The 24,611-nt window shown below is 43.1% G+C and overlaps 1 protein-coding gene across 3 annotated transcripts in view; it reads left to right on the top strand.

Annotated features, from left to right (window-relative positions):
* Positions 1-24,611, top strand: part of BACH2 (BTB and CNC homology 1, basic leucine zipper transcription factor 2) — a 370,236-nt gene that overhangs the window by 329,394 nt on the left and 16,231 nt on the right. For all 3 annotated transcript variants that reach the window (XM_011941938.1, XM_011941939.1, XM_011941937.1), the window contains one exon: positions 15,490-17,082. In XM_011941938.1, coding sequence (XP_011797328.1) covers positions 15,490-17,082 — 1,593 coding nt within the window. The remainder of the gene's footprint in view (positions 1-15,489; positions 17,083-24,611) is intronic.

The raw sequence follows: 24,611 nt of genomic DNA, 5'->3' as shown, positions 1-24,611 counted from the left end.
CCATCAAAATACTGTAACACCCGGGGTGCTCTAGGTGCTTTAACTCACATCCTTAAAGGTATACTCAGAAATAGTTTGATTCACCCAAAACAAGAACACCTGGTGTTCTTGAGACTTGGTGTTTGTCAAAAACCAAAGGTTCATTTTCAGGAAGTTTGGATGTCTTTATTTTTAGGAGAAAAGGTGTTTTCCCAGTTTTGAGCTATAAATAACGAGGTCTGTCGTAACGGTTCCAAGCCATGTTCAAAATAGATGGCCCAGAACAGCCTCCAAGGTACCATTCTGGAGCACCTGTGACTTACTTCCTTTTCTCACAGTCCCCTGTGTTAATGTGAAAAGTGTGTTTCAGCCCCACAGAAACTGGACACAACCAACCAGTCATTGTTAGAAATTTCTTTCTCCCCTGCCTCGGCATCTCTGCTGCTGCCATTGTCAAAAAGAGGACCCTACTGGCCTATAATCCTAGCACTTTGGAAAGCCAAGGAAGGAGGATTGCTTGAGCCTAGAAGTTCATGACCAGCCTGGGCAACAGAGTGAGACCCCTAACTCTACAAAAATTAAAAATAAATAGGACCCTGCCTTCATGCCCCAGCAACCTGAAGTCCTAGATGCACTGCTCTTCCCAGCAAAGGCTTGCTCCCAGTTGCTGTTGATGTCATTTGTATGCCTGGAACCCTGATGTCCTGGGGGAAGCTGCAGGACAAGAACCCAGTGGCTTCAGGTAAAAATGGCACCCATGGCCTTGCTGATAGATGGTGTCGGCTCCCTTTTCATTCCCTCCCTTGACAGACAGGAATAACATATAGAAAATATTCAAACTCAGTTAAGAAGCAGGGAGGGGAGTGGGTGAGTGACAAACCTGACTTCATGCTCCAATTCAGGGGCATGGGTGTTGGATCATAACGATTTCTGCATCCCTAAGCGCCACGGAGTGGTCTGTTCTATTTGGGAGTCCTGTAGCTTCAGGGCAGCCATTGTCCAATTCACATATGGGGTTTTGTGTTAATGGCTGCTGTTTAAATCCTCACAGAGCACAGATGGTGCCTGCATTGCATCAGCATTAACTGTTCTCCATTGGCAGAGCCCATTGCAGAAACACAAGAAGGGAGGAGAAATCAGAAGTATATCATCCCTTTGGCAAAAAGTCTGGTTTCCATATATGATTTTTATCCCAACTTACTGTACAGCTTTGAGTAGCCCAGTCAGCATATCTCAGCTTGTTACATGATGGTTGGTAGTTGGTAAAGGACTTAGATGAAAGAAACTAAAGACCGTAGAAAATACTATCATTGCTGCTGTATCAACCATGCTGCTAAGGCATACTCTGTAGCTTTGTTCCTTCTGTAAGCCACAGTAACAGCATTTCTATCGTCAAGGAAAGGGCTCTGCTTGAGAAACTGATGCATATATCTTCAGAATTTTTAGTACTTTTCTCTCAAAAGCCTTTCAAGTATATTACCTACCTACATATCTTCAGCTTGTCCCTATTTATTCCTATTTTGCAAATGAAAGGGACAAATGGCAGCAGGTATCAAGGTCAGATTGCTTTCCCTGCTAAAGACCAGTGGGCCTCCCCGGTAGCACCTGGGTTCTCAAGGCTATTGGAGGATTAGTGGTGTGTCAAGCTACTTGCTTCCAGAGGCAAGAAGAAAATCATATTTTCCATAAGAGACGTGTGATCTGTCAGTTCTTCAGTTCTGATTTCAGATGGAAAATATGACTTCAGTTCTTGAAGAAAAAATTCCCTGCCCAGGTATGACAGATGTCTTCAAATATGTGATGGATTGTCATGTGAAAGAGGGATTCAAATTGTCTGCTTGCCCAAGTGGGCAGTACTAGGGCTAGCTCAGTTTAGTTCAACTAATAGTTATTGAGAATCTAGGGTGCACAAGGCACACGCTTTCAGCTGAAAGTGATGGAGTGGGGAGGAAGAGAGAAGAATATCTTGCTTAACTCATAACACCAATTATGTCTTATACCATGATTTACCAAATATTTTACTTTCCTATCAATATCAGCAAGTTTGATATTAGTAGGAAAGTAAAATATTTGGTAAATCATGGTATAAATCAAGAAGTTACAGTCTCCAATGTCTATTCATGGTTGAAGCAGGAGTAATGTAAAAATGGACTTGGAGATTATTGCCGCAGTGATAGAATTTCTCAGAGAATCCAAGTAACCTGGTAAGCAGAAAGACATCGCATTGAAATATGGCTATGGTAAGGAATTCCATATTCAAAATAAAAATGTAACCACTGGAAAGACAAGCAGAGCAACAAGTTTATCTAGGCCAGTCACTGTGGCTTATACCTGTAATCCCAGCACTTTAGAAGGCCCAGGAGGGTGGATTACTTGAGGTCAGGAGTTCGAGACCAGCCTGAACAACATGGCAAAACCCCGTCTGTACTAAAAATACAAAAAAATTAGCCAAGTGTGGTGGCACACGCCTGTAATCCCAGTTACTTGAGAGGCTGAGGCACGAGAATCGCTTGAACCTGAAGGCGGAGGCTGCAGTTAGCCGAGATTGTGCCACTACATTCCAGCCTGGGTGACAGAGTGAGACTCCATCTCAAAAAATAAATAAATAAATAATTATATCCAATAAGGTCTGTAATCTAGAAATATAGGGCAGGGGCCCTCTGAAGAGCACTGGGAGATTAGAAGAGAGAGGAGCAAAATTGATATTGTAGGAGTTTATGGGTCCTATCGTCAGGATAATTAAAGGTTCCATGTTCCTATTCCCATGTACAAAATTAGGTCAAATAGCTACCAGAATTCTCCTTGACCAGTAGATGAATACTTGAGTGGTTACTGATTTGCCACCTTGGCAATTCCACTTTCCAGAAAGTAGAAGATGCAAGGGTAGAACTGCTATTTGGGTCATAATCTGGCTAAAAGGAATTAACAAGAGTACACATGAGAGGATCTTTAGAAGAAGCGGCAGTATCATCTTAAAAAACATGATAGTCAAGATTTTGTACAGTCCAAAATATTTCAAGACCTTTTGTATTGTTATTTTAAAAACACATAAAATTTACCATACATTTTTATGTGTACAGTTCCGTAGTGTTAAATAAGTTCAACTCCTAAGTATTCACATTGTGGTGAAACAGATCTCCAAAACTGTTTCATCTTGGGAAATCTAAAACTCTGTACTCATTAAACAACTCCCCCTCTTTTTCTTCTCCCTAGCCCCTGATAAACACCATTCTACTTTCTGTTTCTATGAATGTGACTGTTCTTCAATGCCTCATGTGAGTGTAATCACACCGAAGTTTCTTTTTATGATTAGCTTAATTCACTTAGCATAATGTCCTCAAGGTTCATCCATGTTAGAACACATGACAGGATTTTCTTCCTTTTAAGGCTGAGAGTCCATTATATGTATCTGCCACGTTTTGTTGATCTAGTCACTCATTAACAGAAATTTGGGTTGCTTTCACTTCTTGGCTATTGTGAATAGTGCTGCTGTGAACATGAGTGTACAAACATCTCTTCAAGACCCTGCTGTGGATTCTTTTGAAAATATCCCCAGACCTGGGTCTGCTGGATCATATGGTAGTTCTATTTGTAATTTTTTTAGGAAGCGTCATACTGTTTTCCACAGCAGTTGCACTATTTTGCAATCTCTTCAACAATGCACAAGGGCCAAATGCAGTGACTGACACCTGCAATTTCTGCCCTTTGGGAGAAGGAAGCAGGAGGATCACCTGGACCCAGTAGTTCAAAACCAGCCTGGGCAACATGGGAAGAGTCTGTCTCTACAAAAATAAAAAATTAACCGGGCATGGCAATATGTGCCTCTTGTCCCAGCTACTTGGGAGGCTGAGATGGGAGGAGCACTTGAGCCTGGGAAGTTGAGCCTGCAGTGAACTATGATCGTGCCACTGCACTCCAGCCTGGGTGACAGAGTGAGACCCTGTCTTAAAAAACAAAAACAAACAAGAAAAATAAAAAATAAAAACAGTGCACAAGGATTTCAGTTTCTCCACAGCCTCAGTGACACTTGTTACTCTGTTTTTTTGGTAGTAGTCATCCCAGTGGGTGTAAGGTGAGATCTCATTATAGTTGTAATTTTTATTTCTCTGACAATTAGTGACATTGAGCATCTTTTCATATATTTATTGGCTATTTGTATGTCTTTGGTGAAACGTCTATTCAAGTCCTTTGCCCACTTTTTAGTTGGGTTATTTTATATTTGGCTGTTGGGAGTTGTAGGAGTTCTTTAAATGAGAGTCCTTTACATAGGGGTTCTTTATATATCAACTCTGTATTAGGTTTATGATTTACAAATATTCCCTCTCATTCCATGAGTTGCCTTTTTACTTTGATTGTGTCCTTTGATAGAGTCAGATTTTAAGTTTGATATAGTCCCATTTGTTCATTTTTGCTTTTGTTTCTTGTGCTTTTGGTGACATATCCAAGAAATCATTACCAAGTCCAATGTCATGAAGCTTTTCCCTCGTGTTTTCTTCTAGAGTTTTATAATTTTGGGTTCAAGACATTTTAAAACAGGTTTTTATGTTAATAAGAAGCAGGTAGAAATTATGCATATGTGGGGAAAGATGATTCAGGAGGGCTAGGAATGCCCAAAACAAAGTTCACATGAGGACCCTTTTCTCGAAAAAGGGTAAATTGTGCCGGCAGTTCTGTTTCATTCAGAGTTTTATTTTAAACATTGGACATGAACAACTATGGGAACATGTATGGAACCACAAATAGGGGGTTCAAGAAAACTGAAGCCCAAAATGAGTGGAGACCTTTCAAAGAGGACCACAGAAAACAAAAATGAATTTGTGGTTCTCTTTGGAGCGTAAAGATGAGGAAACCAACAGCTGCTCGTTGGGGCTGACTGTGTAGTACTGAGGATGGCAAAGAGCCCAGAGTTAATTTTATATGGTGCGTCAAGGAGAATGACTGAATCAATGACCATAAGACTGAAAAGTGAGAAAAAACTTGGAAAAGGGAATGGAAGCCCTAGGTAGATGAACAAAAAGAAAATGCTTAGCTCCCAGACTGGATGAAGTAAAACCACCAAAGAGGAATAGTAGATATGATTATGATACAACTTGCTATGGTCAAAATATTTCAGGGACTCTGGAGCCAAGGAAAGCATCAAAAGACTAGAGATCAGAAATTTCATCGTAATTTTCAAAACAAAGACAAGAAAGTGGGTCTTTAAAAATTTGACTGAATAGCAGTAATAGGAATGATTTCTGAATATCTAGACAAGTATACACTCTTGGGTCAAAAATTTGATTTTGCAAGGTTAAGATGGACACATGGCTTATCAGTAGCAGATACTGGGAGGAAATAAGCTCAGAGATGTTAATTGTAAATAATAAATGACAGTGAAATCTGAGCATTTCTAGAAAATAGGATATAGACAGAGAGAGGTGATAGTCTGTCCTGTGTACCAATGATTGGAGCATTTATTCAATCCAGGTATCTGCCAGGGGTGTAGTCACAGGCAGTGTGGTTCAGAGGAGAGTAACAAGGAAGGTATAAGAACTCATAACTGACTAAGCCAAAACTTCCATTCCTGAAACTGAACATGAAGAACCATTAGAAGGTGCTAATGAGGGGCCAAACTTCTCATCACTGGAAGCCTTCAAAAATGTTTTGTATTTTCTAGTTGAAGATCAAGTGGTTCATAGTTGGTTTGAAATGACTAGAGGGGTTGAGAGGGTGAAACCAGACCTTGACGCAAGAAAATTCTGGCCTAGGAAAATCACTGGTTTCTGGAATGGGGAGAGGGTAGTTTAAAATGGAAATTAGGTAATTTTTTCTAAATCTTTTTTTTAAAAATAATTTTCTCTTGGAGGCAGTTTTTCAAATGAAACCATAAACCTTGATGCAGGTTTTACTACTTCATTACCAGTGAGTGGGATGCTTTTCACTTTTATTTTATACTGAAAAATGTGAAAAGTTACTACTATTTCATATCTATTTTAAGACCTACACTTATATTGAAATTGGATTTTTAAAAATTATTCTGTGAACTTCATTTTGTAATCTTTCAGAAGGGAGACTTTCTGTTTTCACCGTATGCTTTTAGAGTAAATATGAATATAGTTCCTTATATCTGTATCATATATGACTTTTGCCTGTCACTAACCTAGGAAATGTAACTATCTATACCTGAATGGGAAAATTACAAGTGCCACATATGAAGGAGGTGAGATGAGATGGGCAAAACCACCCAGTTGAAACGAAGGTTCCACATACCCAAGGTGTCGCCAGTTCTCAGGAAAGACAATATGGAATGTTTGCTTTTGAAACCTTCTGTTCTCTCAACCTTCTTCTCTCATCTCTGAAACAACCAAAGAAATACCTAAGGGGCAGTTTCAGCCATTATATAGCCCCGTGATCATTCTGAACCGACTATCACAGATAAGGGACACGTAACGCTCCCCCTCGACATCAGCTTCATCCGACTGCCTTTCCACTCTGGAACAAAGCTCTGGTGCCATGTGGCACGCCGCCAGAAGGGCATTTCTGCTTTGTCTTCTAGATTCTAAGGACTGATACTTAGCTGAGCCTGATAATTTACCAAATCCCCATGCGGTAAAAGCGCTTCCTAGGATTTGCAGAGTTTCATTGAGCAGGAAAGGGACACAGCAGTTATCTTCACTCTTCAGGAGGAATCCAGACACTAGAAAAATAGAACCAATTGTGAGATTCACCTTCTGCATACTGAAAGATGTACTGCATCCAGTTGGCCAGACTTCTTTGGATAGAGCTATATAAAATGGAATATTTTGGAGTAATAAAATTTACAATAACATGTTTCCATATGAAATAGCATTTCTTTCCTGGTTCACTTCAGAGAAACAGCAACAGGTAGAAAGGGAGCATGAGAGTTGAACTCTGCGGTCGGAAGACTTGAATTAAGCCCTGGCCAGGCAGCCATGTGACCTTGGGTAAATTCCTTCACCTTTCTGGGCCTTGGCCTCATTGTCTGCAAAATGGATTATTAAGTCAGGGAACCAGAAACCATGCCAGGTGTTTCAAATAGAGGGGCTATAAAACAGGAAATTGGTTACACAGGTGTTAGAAAACTGGAAGAACAGAAAAGGGAAGGAGAGCTAATGATGAATGACCACAGAAAGTATCTACCACTCCTAGGGCTGGAGGGGATGAAAGGGACCTGTGAGCCTGATGGAGGGCTGGTGCCTCAGGAGCTGCAGCTGTGGGGCACACAGCCCCTTCCAGGCACTCCACCACAGAGTCAGGGATGCAGCCACTTCCAGAACACACCACCAAGGAAGGAAAGATAAACAGAACAAGAGACAGAAGGAGCCACAGCATCTTCATGCCTCCCACCTTCTGAGCTCCCCTGCCTGTGCACCTTTTGGCAGGTCCGATAATAAGTCAGCCAGCAAAAGAGCCTAGGAAATGGAGTTTATGAACTCCCAGCCTCAGCAAGAGGGAAATATGAGAGGAGTGGATGTGAGTCCGAGAGACAATAGTAAATAACCAACATGTGAGTTTTTAACATCAAACTAAAATGCAGTCAAATAATAGAAGACAAAATTAGTAGGTGGTAAGGACTATTTCAATTTTCCAGTTATGTTGTATTAAGGTAGTTTAGCTGTATTAAAGCAGTGTTACAGAAATACACACAGAGAGAGTGGTAATAGTGTTGCTTCTGGCCCCAACAGTTTCTGAATAATTTTTTTTTAGATTTTTTTTAATTAAAAAGTTTGTATTGAGTCATGATTTAGGAAAAACTACAAGTACATTTCTGAAAACCCTGTGACAGGAGAAATCATAGCAAAAATGTGGGTTATGGTAGGGTCTGTCCTCAAGAATTCCTGAGAATAATTGCCGGGAGTCTGAGTCTGTTAACTGATTCAAGTCATGACTCTATCATGGGGATTCGAGTCAGGCCTTTGCACACTGAGCCTACATGATTTTCCTTTTTTTACTAACCAAAAAGTACCTTGGTGGGCTGACCGTGTTTTTCAGCCCAAAGTTGAAGTCAAATGGCATTCCACTGTTTGACCTCTACCCTGGGATGCCGTCACCCCCTCCTCAAATCAGGGAGTCCGTTCCAACTGCAGGGGATAGGTAACGTGTATGTGCACGCGCACACGCGCATGTACTTGTGCATGTGTGTGTTATTGACAGGGTCAGCTTCATGAGCATAAAACCTGTGCAACTAATTGCACAGGGCCCCATGCTCAGAAGGGTCCTGCACTTTATTTAATGTTCTCTTGTGACTCTTGAAATTCTTAATCTCTGAACAAGAGGCTAATATTTTCATTTTGCACTAGGCCCTGCAAACCATCTGGCCAGTTCTGGTTTTGTGTTAGGGGAGGGCAACTGTGAATAGAGGACCAGGAAAGGTCTCAGTGAGAAAATGCATTTGAGGAAAAGCTGGAAGATGATGAAGGAGTGAGACATGCCTTTCTTTTACTTATTCTGAATAACTTCAACTCAGCACTTGGCAAGTGTTACCTCCTCTAAGCAGCCTTACACTAACTCCCTTAGCAGTTACTGCTCTAGCCCTGTCCCCCCAGCACCCTGCAAATACCTCCGTTATGTACTCAGGTGACACTGTAAACATTTATATTGAACATCTGTCTCCCCAGTCACCTTGTTAGCTCCTTGGAGAAAAAGGTGGTGTTTTATTCATATTTGTAGCAACAGCAATAATACTGGTTGTTACTTAATGCCAGATCCTGTTCCAAAGGTTTTACTACAAGGCAGACACTGTCAGTATCCCTGTCTTACAGTTGTAGAAACTAAAGCATAGAAAGGTTAAGTAACCAGCCCAAGTGACACAACTGGTAGATAACAGAGCTGAGACTTGAATCCAAGAAAGTGGAGTCCCCAGACCTTGCATAGTACACCGTGAGTGCCTAGAGCATCGTTGGAGAATGAAAAAATTAGTATGGCTGGACAGAGTGCCTCATGCCTGTAATCCCAGCACTTTGAGAGGCCGAGACAGGAAAATGGCTTGAGCCCAGGAGTTCAAGGCCAGCCTGGACAACATAGTGAGACCTCATCTCTAAACAAAAAAGAAGAAGGAGAAGAGGGGGGGGGAGAGAAAGAGAGAAAGGAAGAAAGGAAGAAGGAAAGAAAGAAGAAAGAAGAAGAAGAAGAAATTAGTAAACAAAGAATTATAAGTGACTAAATGATCAGATAGAGTCTCAGGAGTAAAACAAATAGGAGAAGGATTTTTACATTGTGGCTACAGATCCAAGTTCAAACCTGCACAGGAGAGAAAAGACACTCCGTTTATGTTTTAAGACATATTCGCTAAGACAAATAATGATTTTCTTTAGCTAAAAGAACCACCATATGAAATATGTTTAAATCAATTTCAATGTTGATTTTGTTTTTATATTATTACCTTAGGAATAGAAAACAAGATAAATTCTATCTAAAATTCATAATAAAATTGCCTAGACACAATGGCTAACACCTGTAATCCCAATACTTCGGGAGGTCAAGATAGACGGATTGCTTGAGTCCAGGAGTTTGAGACCACCTGGGCAACATGGTGTCTCTACTAAAAATACAAAACATTTTAGTCTCTACTAAAAATACAAAAATTAGCTGGGCATAGTGGTACGTGCCGGTAGTCCCAGCTAGTTGGGAGGCTGAGTTGGGAGAATCACCTGAGCCCCAAAGGTTGAGGCTACAATAAGCCAAGATCATGGCACTGCACTCCAGCCTGCACAACCAGTGTGAAACCCTGTCAATAAATAAATAACTAAATAAATAAAATTAATACGAGGCCAGATGTGGTGGCTCACGCCTGTAATCCTAGCACTTTGAGAGGCTGAGGCAGGAGGATCCTTTGAGCCCAGGAGTTTGAGACAAGCCTGGGCAACATAGGGAGACCCTGTCTCTAAAAATAAATAAAATAAAAATTAATAGTAAAATAACCAGAAGCTTTGTTGAAATAGTAAGGTTAATTAATTTAACAAATACTTTCTAAATGTCTAACATGCTGCTTTGGGAGGAAGAATGTGGTAATGTGGATATGAATTACAGGAAATTAAGATGAGGAGTGATGCCTGATCACTAAGCCAGTTTTCATCCTGCAGAGTGGGATACAGTGCAGTAAGAGAGTGGGAAGGGAGAGTTAGTTGTCACCAGCATTGCTTTCATCATTTGACAAGTGCCTTGCTGTGCAAATACAACCCAGAGGAGTTGTCAGTGGTCTAGAGTTTTAAAAAGCCCTTGGGCATGGGTTCATTACCTTTATCTTCCTGGTTCCTGCAGTGTGTAAGAGATTCAGCTTTATCAGGAAAGTGTACATGGTGTTGCTGAAGGTGTAAGTTTCCCTTTTTTGTGAAGTTGTGATTAAGGGACCTTGAGAAGCGTGCCAGCCCTCTCCCAGGGAACAGTCACCTGTCCTCCGGATTCATCTGATCAGCCTTCTGCAGATGGGCTCAATGCTACAGCCATGTGTATATACTGCCAAAACGAACTGGAGACACCTTAATCATGTAGCTTATAGGGAGAATGATATTCCAAGTCTCAAAAATTCTCAAACCCTATTTTCAATAAATGCCTGAAGGCTGACTGCCTCATTCCTGTCATAGTCCAGAGATGGAACTGTTGTAAGTATCCTACCGTAAACTCTGTCCTGCAGCAAAATGGATGTCTCATGAAACACTGAGCTCCCCAGCTCTGCAAACAGTGCCCAGACTTTCTCTACCAGTTGAGTTTTCATCAGCCCATCTTCCTTTCAGCATAGAGATGATTATGTTAGAACCCAGTAGAATAAAGGGTTAAGGGTCATAGTTACAGTGGGTCAAATTTCAACACCTTGTCATCATGTCGACTTGCACCATCGGACACGGTAGCCTGGCCTTATTTCTTTCAGGGTTGAACCAACTCATATGTGCCAACTGCTAGCTGAGGTCATTGCCTCCCAGGAAGCAGTCGGTGGGAGGTTGGAGGGTTAACTTTCTGCCCTCTCCCAGGTCTCGGCCCCACATGGCAACTGTATTCTGGCCCCATTGTGTGATCCCATCTCATCTCTATCAGAATGAGTATTGCACATTATGAGACCAGGTAGTTACATATTTAAATGCGACGAAAAATTATTCTTTGAAATGAGGCATTCACAATATTTTCATTCAAAATGCAAGACTGTTATCCCAAGTTGTCCCTAATATCGTATTTTGCATTTGTTTCTCATACCTTGAGGCCACTGCTGACCAGTGGATTTTAACCTAGAGGGGTCTGCTTAGAGCAGAGGGATGCACCTCCGTTAACATCAGTGAATTGGAACTGTTCTTCTATTTCTAGCCACTTCATTCCATTGTAACTTTATGATCATTACTTTGTAAAATACCATTTTATGAGTTTAGTTTTGTGTGTAATTCTCTACCTCCCACCCCTTCTTATTTTTTCCCATTATTAGAGCCTTGTTTGTTAAGAACAAAAAGTAACAGTGCACACTTGTGGTCACAGTTTCATGAACATACAGCTTTTCACTGGTACCTGAATATTTGCCTTCTGAGTATAATAAATGAATTTAAATGGTTCCTAAAAATGGGTAGACAGTGCCAGCTTCTCAAGATGGAGGCTAAGCCAGTATTTAGAAAGCCTCTGCCTGTTGTAACACTTGCTGGCAGGTGTGATGGGCACTTGCTTTCTGTTTTGTGTATCTGGAGCAATTACCACTGCCTAAAGTAGATCAGAGATGGGTTCCTTGGAGGGACCCTTGTGACAGTTCAGAAAGTAGCCATCATATCAAAGCAACCCTTGACCTAGAGCAGACACTCAAGGTGTCCTGATAAAAGTGTTCAAGGGGCCCCCTCGCTAGTCCCCTCAGCCTCAGTAGTCTGCTATCCTGAACTTGTCTGGATTTCTCAGTTGACAACTACTCATATAATCTTGCAATGGCTTTTCCATTGTTGACTTACATTGTTACCCATCATTTGTACCTCTTCTACAAAGCTAAATTGTAGGTCTCTTGAGCACAGGCCTGAGTCCTGCACATACCCTTCCCTCACACCAGTGAGCACAGAAGAAAAAACAGACTGGACTTGGTTTGGAATCCTAGCTCTCCATTGACTAGCTCTATGACCATGGATAAACTCCTTCACCTCCCTGCTTCACAGGTTTCTTAGCTACAGAATAGGGGCAGTCATGCCTGCCTTGCAAGGCATTAAAAGAGCACAGTGCTGGGCACTAGGAGATACTTGGTAAATAGTCATTCTGGCTCACCAAACAAAGCCTCACACACAGAAGCTGAGCAAAATCTTGCAGACTTAAATATAGCAAAGCAGGACTGAAACCAGTATGGGAGATGAGCTAGTTATGAGCTCTTAAACTTTCGTGGTGAGGACACCATTTCCTCTGCCCTTGGGCTTAAGTGACAATTTACAAACCAGGTGTTTTGGCCAAGCACGGTGGCTCATGCCTGTAATCCCAGCACTTTGGGAGGCCAAGTTGGGCGGATCACGAGGTCAGGAGATTGAGACCATCCTGGCTAACATGGTGAAACCCCGTCTCTACTAAAAATACAAAAAAATTAGTCAGGTGTGGTGGCGGGCGCCTGTAGTCCCAGCTACTGGGGAGACTGAGGCAGGGGAATGGCGTGAACCCGGGAGGCGGAGCTTGCAGTGAACCGAGATCACACCACTGCACACCAGCCTGGGTGACAGAGTGAGACTTTATCTCAAAAAAAAAAAAAAAAGGTTTTTTATCTGTGACTCTTTCATGATGATATGACGATCATTTCAAGCTCAGCATGTCTCCTAAGCCTCAGTGATCTAAGGAGTGCCATTGATTTGTGATGTGGAGACTTTGCACATTTGCATCCTTAGTCCAATTCTCATACATTTAAGCATCAACTCTTCTCTAAGTGGAGATGCTTTCTCCAGCTCCTTTCAGCCAGCCGTGTGGCAGAGGGTGGCTCCCAGTACTGCTTCCTGATCTACAGATCCCCATGGATGTCCTTTGCTTCTTTAGAAATTTTCTTTACAAGAGGCCACAGTGGAGGATAGTGGTAAGGCTTACGTAGACCTACAGCATCAAAAAAAAATGGTGATAAGGATGGGAGTATGAGAAAAACTGTGTGAACAGTGTAAATATCATTGAAAGTAATTTCCTACATTTCCCATATAGTGAGCACCTTTGCCAAAACTCAAGAAGTGTCTTATCCACGCGTTCGGCAACTGGCACATTACAGAGGAGCACAGGATCATTATGAGGGCAGGGGTCAACTCTGCATTGATTTTACCGTTTCTTTCTTTGTGGTGGAGCCATGTGGCAGTAAAGGAATAGGTCATGTGACATTCTTGTCACCTTCCTCAGTTACCTATAAATACACATTTTCTTGCTTTTTTACTTTCTTTTAAAGATTCCTGGAAGAAAAGGACATAAAACAGATGTATTGCCAGTACTACATTTGCTGAACTTATTACCATGTCACCTTAGCAGGATAAAAAATGTCAGTCAGATGAGCTCCTTTTTAATACTGGTTGTGTGACACGGGGCAGACAAAGACCATTGCCTGCCTGCCTTTGATCAGTTGATCAGTTTGGTTAGTTGATTTACATGATGCCTTATTCCAAAAGTAACTTGAGACGGCACCCTCTAAACACATTGTGTTGTTACCTTGTGTACACAGTAGTAGTATGTTAGCACACAGTTCAACTTATGACATATTCGGTAACATACAAGCTTTTAACAAGTATTTACCATGTTAGAGACCCCAGGTTAGATTAGACGCAAGGTTACAAAGACAGACAAAACCATTCCTGATCTGAAGGAGCTTGCTGTCTTATGGTAGGAACAGACACAATTAGGTATAATAAAAGGGAGATGGCAGTGATTGCCCATATAGAATTTATAATGTGGGTCTAGCAGTCATGGCTTTTTGTTTTGTTTTTTTAACCAAGTATCTCTGGACTCGTCATCTGACAGAAAAAAAAAATTTAAGATGGAATCTTACGTAAGTACTTTAAAAAGATGAACAATTAAAATCCCATTCAGTTACAACTCTAAGAAATTTCCCTTACTGGAAAGAATGCAGTGATATGAAGTCAGTGCTGCCCTGGAGAATCCAGCACATTTCCTCACCTGGCTATGAGAGCTGAGAGGACAGTGTCATTCATTCTCTCTAAGAGGACTGGAGAGCACTCCCAAAGGAGTGAATGTCCAGGTTGAATCTTGAACATCAATTACAGGTCCTTGTAAGAATTTTGGCTCTGTATGCTGCGGTGAGTTTAATACATGCAGAAGTCAGCTACAAAGCTTACCAGTTCACCTTGCAGTGCAGTCACTCCCCCAGATAAAATTTTGTATCACTGCTACCATAGCTTCTAGCAAGGACCCCATGATTGCTGCTTTCATTTGATTTGTACAGGATTTGTAGACATGCCTCACCTTCCTGTGGGGTCAGCGGTGCTTGCAAGAACCTAGAGGATGTGTGGTTTTATGTGCAGGGTAAGGAAGCCTACCCTGATGAACACCAGCAAGTTTAATCCATTTCCATCTGAAAAAACAATTGGCCTCAGGCAACATATTCTTAATTGTCTAAGTCATTGTGTGTAAGCAGGCATTCGTGCGCGCGCACACGTGTTTGTGTGCATATGCAAGCTGTGCATAAATAGCACACTTTCAATCCGTGTAAAATATAATGGATAAGCAGCAAATGACAGCAGGCTTAGCCCCTGAAGATTTACCAGGAAAAAAAGACAGCTGCATGGCAAAGCTGCTGCCAATAATTAGGGAAGGAATAGCCCATACCCTGTGCCACTCAGCAGCTTCAGCCATTTAAATGACAGCTGGTTTGTTTCGCTCTGCAACCCCCGTTCATTATGGGCCAGGGGTTGATTTCGTCTCGAGCACACCGCTTTTGATTGTTGTCATCTCTGGTGAGATAATGAGATCATCATCATTATAAGATCAGGCAGGACATGATGACCGAAAGTCTCAAGTAGAAACTGTGATGGATGAGCAAAACAGAGTTGTTTTAATGTCTCTTTTAACATTGTAAGTGAGGAAAACCTATTTTTGCAACTCCCTGGACTTAGTATTTTGCAGGGCCACCTTGACATTTTTGTGGTTGACAAGAAAACGTTAAGGCTGTCTTGGGCTCCAGCAAGCTAAGCTGCAAGAAGTGTCACAACACTCCCCCCTCATGTAGAATGGCTCTCAACAGGACCGATTGGGAGGGAAATTAATAGGCTCCCCATTGTCACTGTGCATTTTTGCCAGAATATTTCATTAGTGTAAACACCAAACCCGTTGTCATCTTGTTTAGCCACTTGACCCTGGTGATTTTCAATTCTGCCTGTGCCCTGATGGAGTACAACAGTGGCATGCGCGAGACAGGCACTAATTATTGGAAGCAGAATCATTGCTGACCCAGTACTACAAGATTAACTGCCCCTTTGCAGTCTTTATTCTGGGACATTAGCACTGTCTGGTTATCTTGCTTCAGTTGAGGGATTCGGGACAATAGCGGTGCTGATGGTAATGTTGGCGATTTTCCTGTTTGTTTTGCAGGTCACGGCCAGGGGCTTTGGGCCGCTGTTGCAGTTTGCCTACACTGCCAAGCTGTTACTCAGCAGAGAAAACATCCGCGAGGTCATCCGCTGTGCTGAGTTCCTGCGCATGCACAACCTGGAGGACTCCTGCTTCAGCTTCCTGCAGACCCAGCTCCTGAACAGTGAGGATGGCCTGTTTGTGTGCCGGAAGGATGCTGCATGCCAGCGCCCGCACGAGGACTGTGAGAACTCTGCAGGAGAGGAGGAGGATGAAGAGGAGGAGACGATGGATTCAGAGACGGCCAAGATGGCTTGCCCCAGGGACCAGATGCTTCCAGAGCCCATCAGCTTTGAGGCCGCCGCCATCCCCGTAGCAGAGAAGGAAGAAGCCCTGCTGCCCGAGCCCGACGTGCCCACGGACACCAAGGAGAGCTCAGAAAAGGACGCGTTAACGCAGTACCCCAGATACAAGAAATACCAGCTTGCATGTACCAAGAATGTCTATAATGCATCATCACACAGTACCTCAGGTTTTGCAAGCACATTCCGGGAAGATAACTCTAGCAACAGCCTCAAGCCAGGGCTTGCCAGGGGGCAGATTAAAAGTGAGCCGCCCAGTGAAGAGAATGAGGAAGAGAGCATCACACTCTGCCTGTCTGGAGATGAGCCTGACGCCAAGGACAGAGCGGGGGATGTCGAGATGGACCGGAAACAGCCCAGCCCTGCCCCTACCCCCACGGCCCCAGCTGGGGCCGCCTGCCTGGAGAGATCCAGGAGCGTGGCCTCGCCCTCCTGCTTAAGGTCTCTGTTCAGCATAACGAAAAGTGTGGAGCTGTCTGGCCTGCCCAGTACATCTCAGCAGCACTTTGCCAGGAGTCCAGCGTGCCCTTTTGACAAGGGGATCACTCAGGGTGACCTTAAAACTGACTACACCCCTTTCACAGGGAATTATGGACAGCCCCACATGGGCCAGAAGGAGGTGTCCAACTTCACCATGGGGTCGCCCCTCAGGGGGCCTGGGTTGGAGGCTCTCTGTAAACAGGAGGGAGAGCTGGACCGGAGGAGCGTGATCTTCTCCTCCAGCGCTTGTGACCAAGTGAGCACCTCGGTGCATTCTTATTCTGGGGTGAGCAGTTTGGACAAAGACCTCTCTGAGCCGGTGCCAAAGGGTCTGTGGGTGGGAGCTGGCCAGTCCCTCCCCAGCTCACAGGCCTACTCCCACGGTGGGCTGATGGCCGACCACTTGCCAGGAAGGATGCGGCCCAACACCAGCTGCCCGGTGCCAATCAAAGTCTGCCCTCGCTCACCCCCCTTGGAGACCAGGACCAGGACTTCCAGCTCCTGCTCTTCCTATTCCTATGCAGAGGACGGGAGCGGGGGCTCGCCCTGCAGCCTCCCTCTCTGTGAGTTCTCCTCCTCGCCCTGTTCCCAGGGAGCCAGATTCCTTGCCACAGAACATCAGGAACCAGGCCTGATGGGAGATGGAATGTACAACCAAGTGCGGCCCCAGATTAAATGTGAGCAGTCTTACGGAACCAACTCCAGTGACGAATCCGGATCGTTCTCGGAAGCAGACAGTGAGTCGTGTCCTGTGCAGGACAGGGGCCAGGAGGTAGGGAACCCACATAAATTCAAGCATGTGACCCACTCTTTAGGCCCTTTATCTGGACTATTCCCTGCCCCCCACCACTCCCAGATTGTTCTTACATGCTGAGATTAAAGCTGGCAGTAGAGAGACTGCCTTCCCCATCCACAGAGGCAGGATGTTGAAGGTGATTCCACATTAACCACTTCTGTCCTAGAAAAGCACTTGATATTTGATCTGGATCTCAATACTCAACAAGCAGAGGCAAGCTGCTGAGTAAAAAAACACTGAAGTCTAATGCATGAAGTGCACTGAGGCACTCCAGACCCCCCTCTTTCTCCTCCCTCTCTTCCCCCTCCTACATCTGCTTTGGAAGGATGCCATGTCCATCACCCTCATCCTTGCCCTTCACCCCTTCAGCACAAGGAAGATATAGAATCTCTTTTCAGATTGATTGATTGAAACCAAATAGATCAACACTTTCCCAGCACCTTTTAGATTTTCCTTGTCAACAGAAGACCCCAGGGCCATCCCATGTCCATCACAGTGAAGGTGATAGAAGGCTCACTGTTTATCCCAGTCCTGGGGTCATCACAGAAGCACCCTAGTCGGCCACACGTAATGAATAATGGATCATTTCCCAAGCTCCCTCAAACGCTGGGAAGACGTTTTGAGAAGTAGCGGGGTACAGTAGCAGTTTCATCCACCCTGAAAGCAATGTACTTGCTAGGAAAAATGTCCAGAGGCCCCATGTGTGTCTTACCATTGCTGTGAGAGGGGAACAGGGGCAACAGCAGCCACATCATGAGCAAGACTCACAAGACTAAGGAAAGGAAAGAAGAGGCCTCCCCCAGAGAACCCACCTCCCAATAACATGAACATTCCCTAGGAAGACCCGAGAGAGTCTGTGTCGTGACCTGGCGTTCATGGCACTGTCTTGCTGATTGACAGGGTACCAGCTTGAGACTGCTACCTGTGTCTCAGACCCCCCTCAGGAGCGGTAGTGAAGAAACCCAGTGACAAGTCCCTTCTCAGAGCTGTGTATCCCAAAAACACAGGAAGAAATGAAAAGTGGTCCTCCTGAGGCCAGTAACCTTGGTACCCGTCTGTGCTCTCTGGATGTTACTAGCCTCTGTAAGGCAGAGATGTTAACCCAACCAGACAGCAGAAATGCCACATGGGATGAGGTGGCTTTTCACAGAGCCACGTGCAGTTTATTCAGCCTCTGCAGGATTGGCGAGAAGCACATGAGGTTTTAGTTCGGGCATGTTTTGAAAGTAAATGCCAAAGGCCCTATGCCAACTGCAAAAAATGCCCTGTGGTCACTTCCTTCTTTGCTCTCTAGCCTGGTTTCTGCCCCTCTCTTAACTGCCTAGCAAACATGGAGAAAGACAGAGAAACACTGAGAGGATTTAATTTAAAATAAATTAGAAAGGAAATTTGAATGGGAGCTATTCCCATGCGAATATACCATCTCTCCTTAGGTTTGGGGTGGCGGGTTGTGCCTCATGTCCCAAGCCAGGCTCACATCCGTGTCCCTAACATTGGGAAGATTTGAGCTTTCCTGAAAATAGTGAAAGGTTGTGTTTTCTCTCTCCTTACTCATTCTTTCCCTCTGACCTCTTTAGTGAGGTTTTCCTTCTGTTCTGAAACTGTGAATGAGCGTGCCTGGTGTGGAAGGCTAGCCACTGTGTCCAGCTCATCTACATCATGGCTTCCTACCAAGGACTGCTGGAGGGAGAAGAGGACAGAGGCCTGCAGTCTGTTTTTTGTCTCTCCTTTAAGAGGAGCCTGGGGCCGGGCCTGGTGGCTCAGGCCTGTAATCCTAGCATTTTGGGAGGCTGAGGTGGGTGGATCACTTGAGTTCAGGAGTTCGAGACCAGCCTGGGCAACATGGTGAAACCACATCTCTACCAAAAGTATAAAAAAAAAGCCAGGTGTCGTGGCTCGTGCCAGTAGTCCCAGCTACTTGTGGGGCTGAGGTGGGAGGATCTCTTGAGCCCAGGAGAAGGTTGCAGTGAGCTGAGATTGTGCCACTGCACTCCAGCCTGGGTGACAGAGACCGACTCTGTCCAAAAAAAAAAAAAAAAAAAAACTGGCCATTAAGTTCAAGGGAGGCTTGTGTTTTTATGACATTTGCATATGTTCAAAGAACTGTCAGTTTCAGATACATCTTCTTTTGTGCTCCCCACCCCCTCACCCCACCACCAATATCCCAAAAGAGAGCATAAAGTCATTTCTTGGAACTCGAGGCCACAGCAAGAACACATGTATTTTTTCTGTGTTGGAGCCATGTCAGTTGTTTACCTTAGAATTAAAAATAGTAACTCAATTAAAAGGAGGACTCATTCAACCTATAAAACAGTCACGAACAGGACTAGCCTTCCCCCCTTGAGAAATACCCCTACTTTTAAAAATATTCTTATTTTTACCTTTAAAAAAATCCATCTTCTGCATTCCTGAACAGTGAAAGAAGAGACATTTACCAAAGCTGTATGCCATTTTGGAAATCACAGTCCCTCTCAGTGGTACAGTTTGGACAGGACAGTTATAGTAAAGCTAAGGTTTTCCCCAATTTTATGTCTTAATTTTCCTAGAGTAGAGGAGGTTAGCTTTCCAAGAACTGTCTCAGGGACTTGCCGTGACTGCTGCTCAAGGAGTTGATAACCTGCTTTTGGGAGTTACTTTGACCCTGGTTGAAGTATTATCCCCAGTAATAGTGCTCAAGGCAGATCCTTCTCCACCAGTCAAAACTTGTTTTCCTGGACTGATCAGAAGAAGCCAGCATCTGCTGGGCTGATTCTGCCCTGTGCTCCTATGAGATCCAGGTGCCTTCTCTTTCAAGTGAACCCCAAGGAGACACCAGAGTCAGAAGTGAAGACAGGAGTTTCCACCCCTTGCCAGACACCAGTCTAATACTTCACGTGCATTTTCCCAATCTCTCTTCTTCCACCCCTGTAGGGAGCCAAAATGTTAGGTCAAAAGAAAAGTGTTCACATACCTTCTATTATGTGAGATGTTGTAGTTATACCATGTTAAGCAGCCCTTCCATCTCACAATCATTGGCTTCTCCCATCCTTTTTAACTGTTCCCTAGCTTCGAGAAAGATCAGATTAGCACAGTGTTATCCTTTATCAATAATCAGCTTCTTAAAATGACACTCTTTTTTAAATTCTAGAACACAGCGTACCCAGCCCCAAACACACCAAATTTCACAGGCTTTCTCTTTGCCTACAACAATATACAAATATATATTCACCTCTCTATGGGTTTGGGTTTTATTTTAATGGCATTATATTGTAGAGTTAGCAGCTTCCTTTTTTCACATAGCTGTCTACCATCCACATGGCTGTAGGTCAATCACATAGGGCCAAGACATGTTTCTCTAGTATCTCTGGTTCTTGTAAGTCGTAGTTCATTCAGCTGTCACTTATCAGTGGACATTTCAGTTGTCTTCAGTTTTTCCCTCTGATAAACATGTCTGCAATAAACATTTTGCGAGCATACTGTTAGTAGTGGTGCTTTTATTTTTGTGGGTTAGTTTCATAGATGGGCTAAAGGTTGTGCTCATTTATTAAACACTACCTAATGACCTACCCAAAACATTGTAGCAATTCATATTTCATCCAACAACTTAAGAGTGTCCAGTTTCCCCTGTTCTTGCCCATACTAGTTGTCACCAGTCTTTTTAATTTTTGCCAATTTGATGGGCAAAAAAATGGTGACTACTAATGAAGCTGACATGTTGTTTTGTGTGTATTGAACATTGATATTTCCTTTCCTGTGAATTGCTGGTTCACCTCTTTGCCCATTTTTTCTTTTGTATTGTTTAACTTTAAATCAACATGTAGGAATCTTAATCCCTAATATTAGGAATATTAACCCTTTCTCATAAATGTTGCTTGGATATTCCCTTAGTCTGTTTATTTATTTATTGTACCTTTTCCCATATAAAAATTTTTTAGTTTTATGTAGTCAAGGTGTAAGTCTTTCTTTATTACTTCTGGATTTGCTATATTCCTTAAGAATTCAGGTTGGGAATTTTTCTCTTCCAATAAAAAAAAAAATGAACAAGTCACATTAAGTGAAAATCACAAAACAATATGCACAAGGTCCTAGTTTGTTTCCTAAATATGCACACCCTATAAATAAAATCAGTATGGAGAATAAGAAAAAACCGGGAGCACCATTGGAGAGGAGTGTAGGGAAAGTTTCATTTCTATGTATGTCTGTAATGTTTGAATTTTATGTAGGTTTGTTTTTTAAATTAAGACATAATTTGCATACCATAAAATTCACCCTAAGATGAACAGTTCAGGGATTGTTGATATATTCACAGTGTTGTACAACCATCACCACTGTATAATTCCAAAACATTTTCACCACCCTAAAAGGAAATGCTGTACCCATTAGCAGTTACTCCTCATTACCCACTCCCCTCAACGCCAGGCAACCAGTAATCTACTTTCTGTCTCTGTGGATGTACCTGTTTGGGGCATTTGTAGAAATAGAATCTTGCAAGATGTGGCCTTCTGTGTCTAGCTCCTTTCACTTTAGCATAATACTTTGAAGGTTTACCCTTGCCATTGATGTACTCACCAGAGATATTGTCATGTATTAGTACTTTGTTCCTTTTAATTGCTGAGTAATATTCCATTATGTTGATTCATTTTGCTGACCAATACCACATTTTGTTGTTCATTGGTTGAGGGCCATTTGGGTTGTTTCCACTTTGGGGCTATTATAAATAATGCTGCTGTGAGCATTTGAGACAAGTTTTTTAAGACTTGTTTTCAGTTATTTGCATAATATTCCTAGGAGTGGAACTGCTGAATCATATAACTTTGTATTTAACCTTTTGAGGAGCTACTAGACTGTTTCCAAGATGGCTATACCATTTCAAATTCCTACCAACAATGTATCAGGGATCCAGTTTCTCTGCATCCTCGCCAACACTTGTTATTGCCCATCTTTTTTGTTAAAGCCCTCTAGTGGGTATGAAGTAGTTATGGTTTATCTCATTATGGTTTATAGGTTTGTTTTTAAATGTTGGAAATTATAGAAAATCACAGTCATTTTCCAAAGTAGTAAGCTTCTTAGTAAGACAGCTTTGTAACTGGACCATTTCTCCTTAATTGTAGATTTTAGTAAAGAAGCACCACAGAGAGTTTATTTGCACAGTCAAAAGTATAGATTCATTGGACCTGCTTTATTAACATATTTTACATTGAGAGGGATAAAAGTGTATAAGAGGTAAGAGAGTGTATTGGGGGCAGGCAGGGGGCGGGAGACAGAGAGGAGGGAAGAGAGAGATAAAGTCCAGAGAAAACATGGAAATGGTACAGAAGAGCCATCTGACTCTAACTCTTCCCACCCAAATTCTGACTTTGAGACACATGTTGTATGTAAAATTTGTACAATCATTTTTGTGGTTTGGTGAATCAGGCATGTTTTTAGAAGTGTCTGTAATTGGTCTGCTTAATAAAAAGAAACCTTGCTGGGCAGCATAGAAATCAGCCATATTTCTAATTAAAACAGTGTTTTTATGTTGTCTAGAACATTGTGAGTGTCTGGAATTCCAAAGCACATGTCTGTAAGACGAAACCATGTGACAAAGATAAATAGAGCTGATAAACAGAAATAATAATACCTTGTATCTATCAGGCAGTTGAAACTTTCCCAAGCACTTCCTCCACCTATCATCCAGTTGTATTCTTCACAGCAACCCTATAAGCTAAGCAGGGCAGGCGTTATCTCCCTTTGACTCCTAGATCCTCCAGGAACTTTAGGACAGACAGAACGAAGACTTGCCTGAGATCACACAGCTAATTAATTGAAGTATCACAACTGAATCTCAAGTGTCCTGTATTTGTGTTAGAAACTGGACCATGAGAAGAGAGCATGGAAGGACAATTGTGCGGGAAACATTTCTTCACCTGGGAGGGGAAATTTTGTCATTGCCATCTGCCCAGCACTGAGCTGGCTGTCCTGATTCCAGCAGCAGTGGAATCATCTGTCCAGTGGGCATATTGCTTCCTCCTTCGACAGCTCCCTGGGATCTGAGGGTCTCCTCAGAGTACGGGTGTGAAAGACTTTGGAAAGCCGACCACACCATCAGTGCCTCAGGGTATCATGCTAATGTGACCCTACTTCTATGGATTTCAATCAACATCGGGTAATGAAACCAAGAAATGAAATAAGAAAAAATATTAACAAACTAGTCTTCCACTGAGATTTCTAGAGGAAATAATTGTTTCTGGCTTTTTCTGCAAAATTTGCAGCTACATCCTGCTTTTCCAGTAAACTTCACCAAGCAAACCAGAGACACTAGGCAAGCAAAATGTTTGTTGGGTGAGATAGATACAGCACCACTTGACTGCAACTCCTAAAAAAGATACAGAGAAGACAAAGATCACAGGGAACTCTACCAGAGCAAGAGAGTCATCATTTGGGAATGAGAATTTTTTTTCCCTTCTTTTGTCCTGTATTTTATGAAAGAAGCTATATTATATAATACATAATCTTATATAATACTTAAAGTAATGTATATAATTATATAATACTTATATAATTTTTCAATGTTTCCTTTTAACTGGGAGGAAGGGGATGATGGTTTAGGCTGAAGAATGGTCGTGGCTGTTGGCAGGGAGGAGAAGTAATGCAGCCGATTTCTGTTTGGTGAGAAGGAAGCACCGGCATCCCGGGGCCCAGCCTACAGTCTCTCCTCTGACTCGTCCGTGCAGACAGCGTTCAGAGAGACATATGTAGGTTCCATGTATTGTCCAGATATCACAGGCGGACCTGGGAATCCCTGGGCACACTGCACAGACCATCTATTTTACTGACTGCTCAGGGGCTGGAACCTATAATCCCAACAGTTAGGGAGGCTAAGGAAGGAAGATCGCTTGAGGGCAGGAGTTTGAGACCAGCCTGGGCAACAGAGCAAGATCCTGTCTCTAAAAGAAAAAAAAAATTACAAAGAGCTGGAGTCTCCAGAAGAACTAACCCTCCTGTAGCCATGCTTAGCAGGACAGGGCAGGTACCGTGCCAAAAACCCACCTCAAGTCCTGCTCCTCCTGTTGAGTTCCAGAGGGGAGAAGAGTCAACACTTTGCTGGGCTGAATAAAATCAGCAGCTTATTGTGCCAACGGTGGCGCAGGCCTGTGGTGCCCTGTTTGGCCCTTGGCCTGCTGACTCAGTGGCTGCCCTGATTCCCCGAGTCTCTACTGAGAACCAAAGTGGTGGACCCCTGCCTAACGAGCGGCGCCCGCGAATCCCACGTGCCCTTCCCCTTATACACAGCCTGCATGCCCGGAGCTGTGTGTGGGTAACTGAGTATAACTAGAGATTGTGGCGACAGTTCACAGGACTCTTCACCTCATCACACTGGGTGTTGGGACTATTTAGGAAACCAAGCCACTGCTGCGAAGTGAGATCCTGGAGGAGTGAGTGTGGAGGAAGAGTCAGTAAGATGTTAAGCCTGACTGGGCCTGTTTGGCTCAGAATAATTATCTAGAAGGAAAAGAGGTGGGCCTCAACCTTTTTGATGTGTTTTC

The sequence above is a fragment of the Colobus angolensis genome, unplaced genomic scaffold (assembly GCF_000951035.1).
Source record: "Colobus angolensis palliatus isolate OR3802 unplaced genomic scaffold, Cang.pa_1.0 Scaffold203, whole genome shotgun sequence".
Taxonomy (NCBI): Eukaryota; Metazoa; Chordata; class Mammalia; order Primates; family Cercopithecidae; genus Colobus; species Colobus angolensis.
The sequence above is the reverse complement of the archived record's forward strand: the minus strand, read 5'-3'. Positions and strand labels throughout refer to the sequence as shown.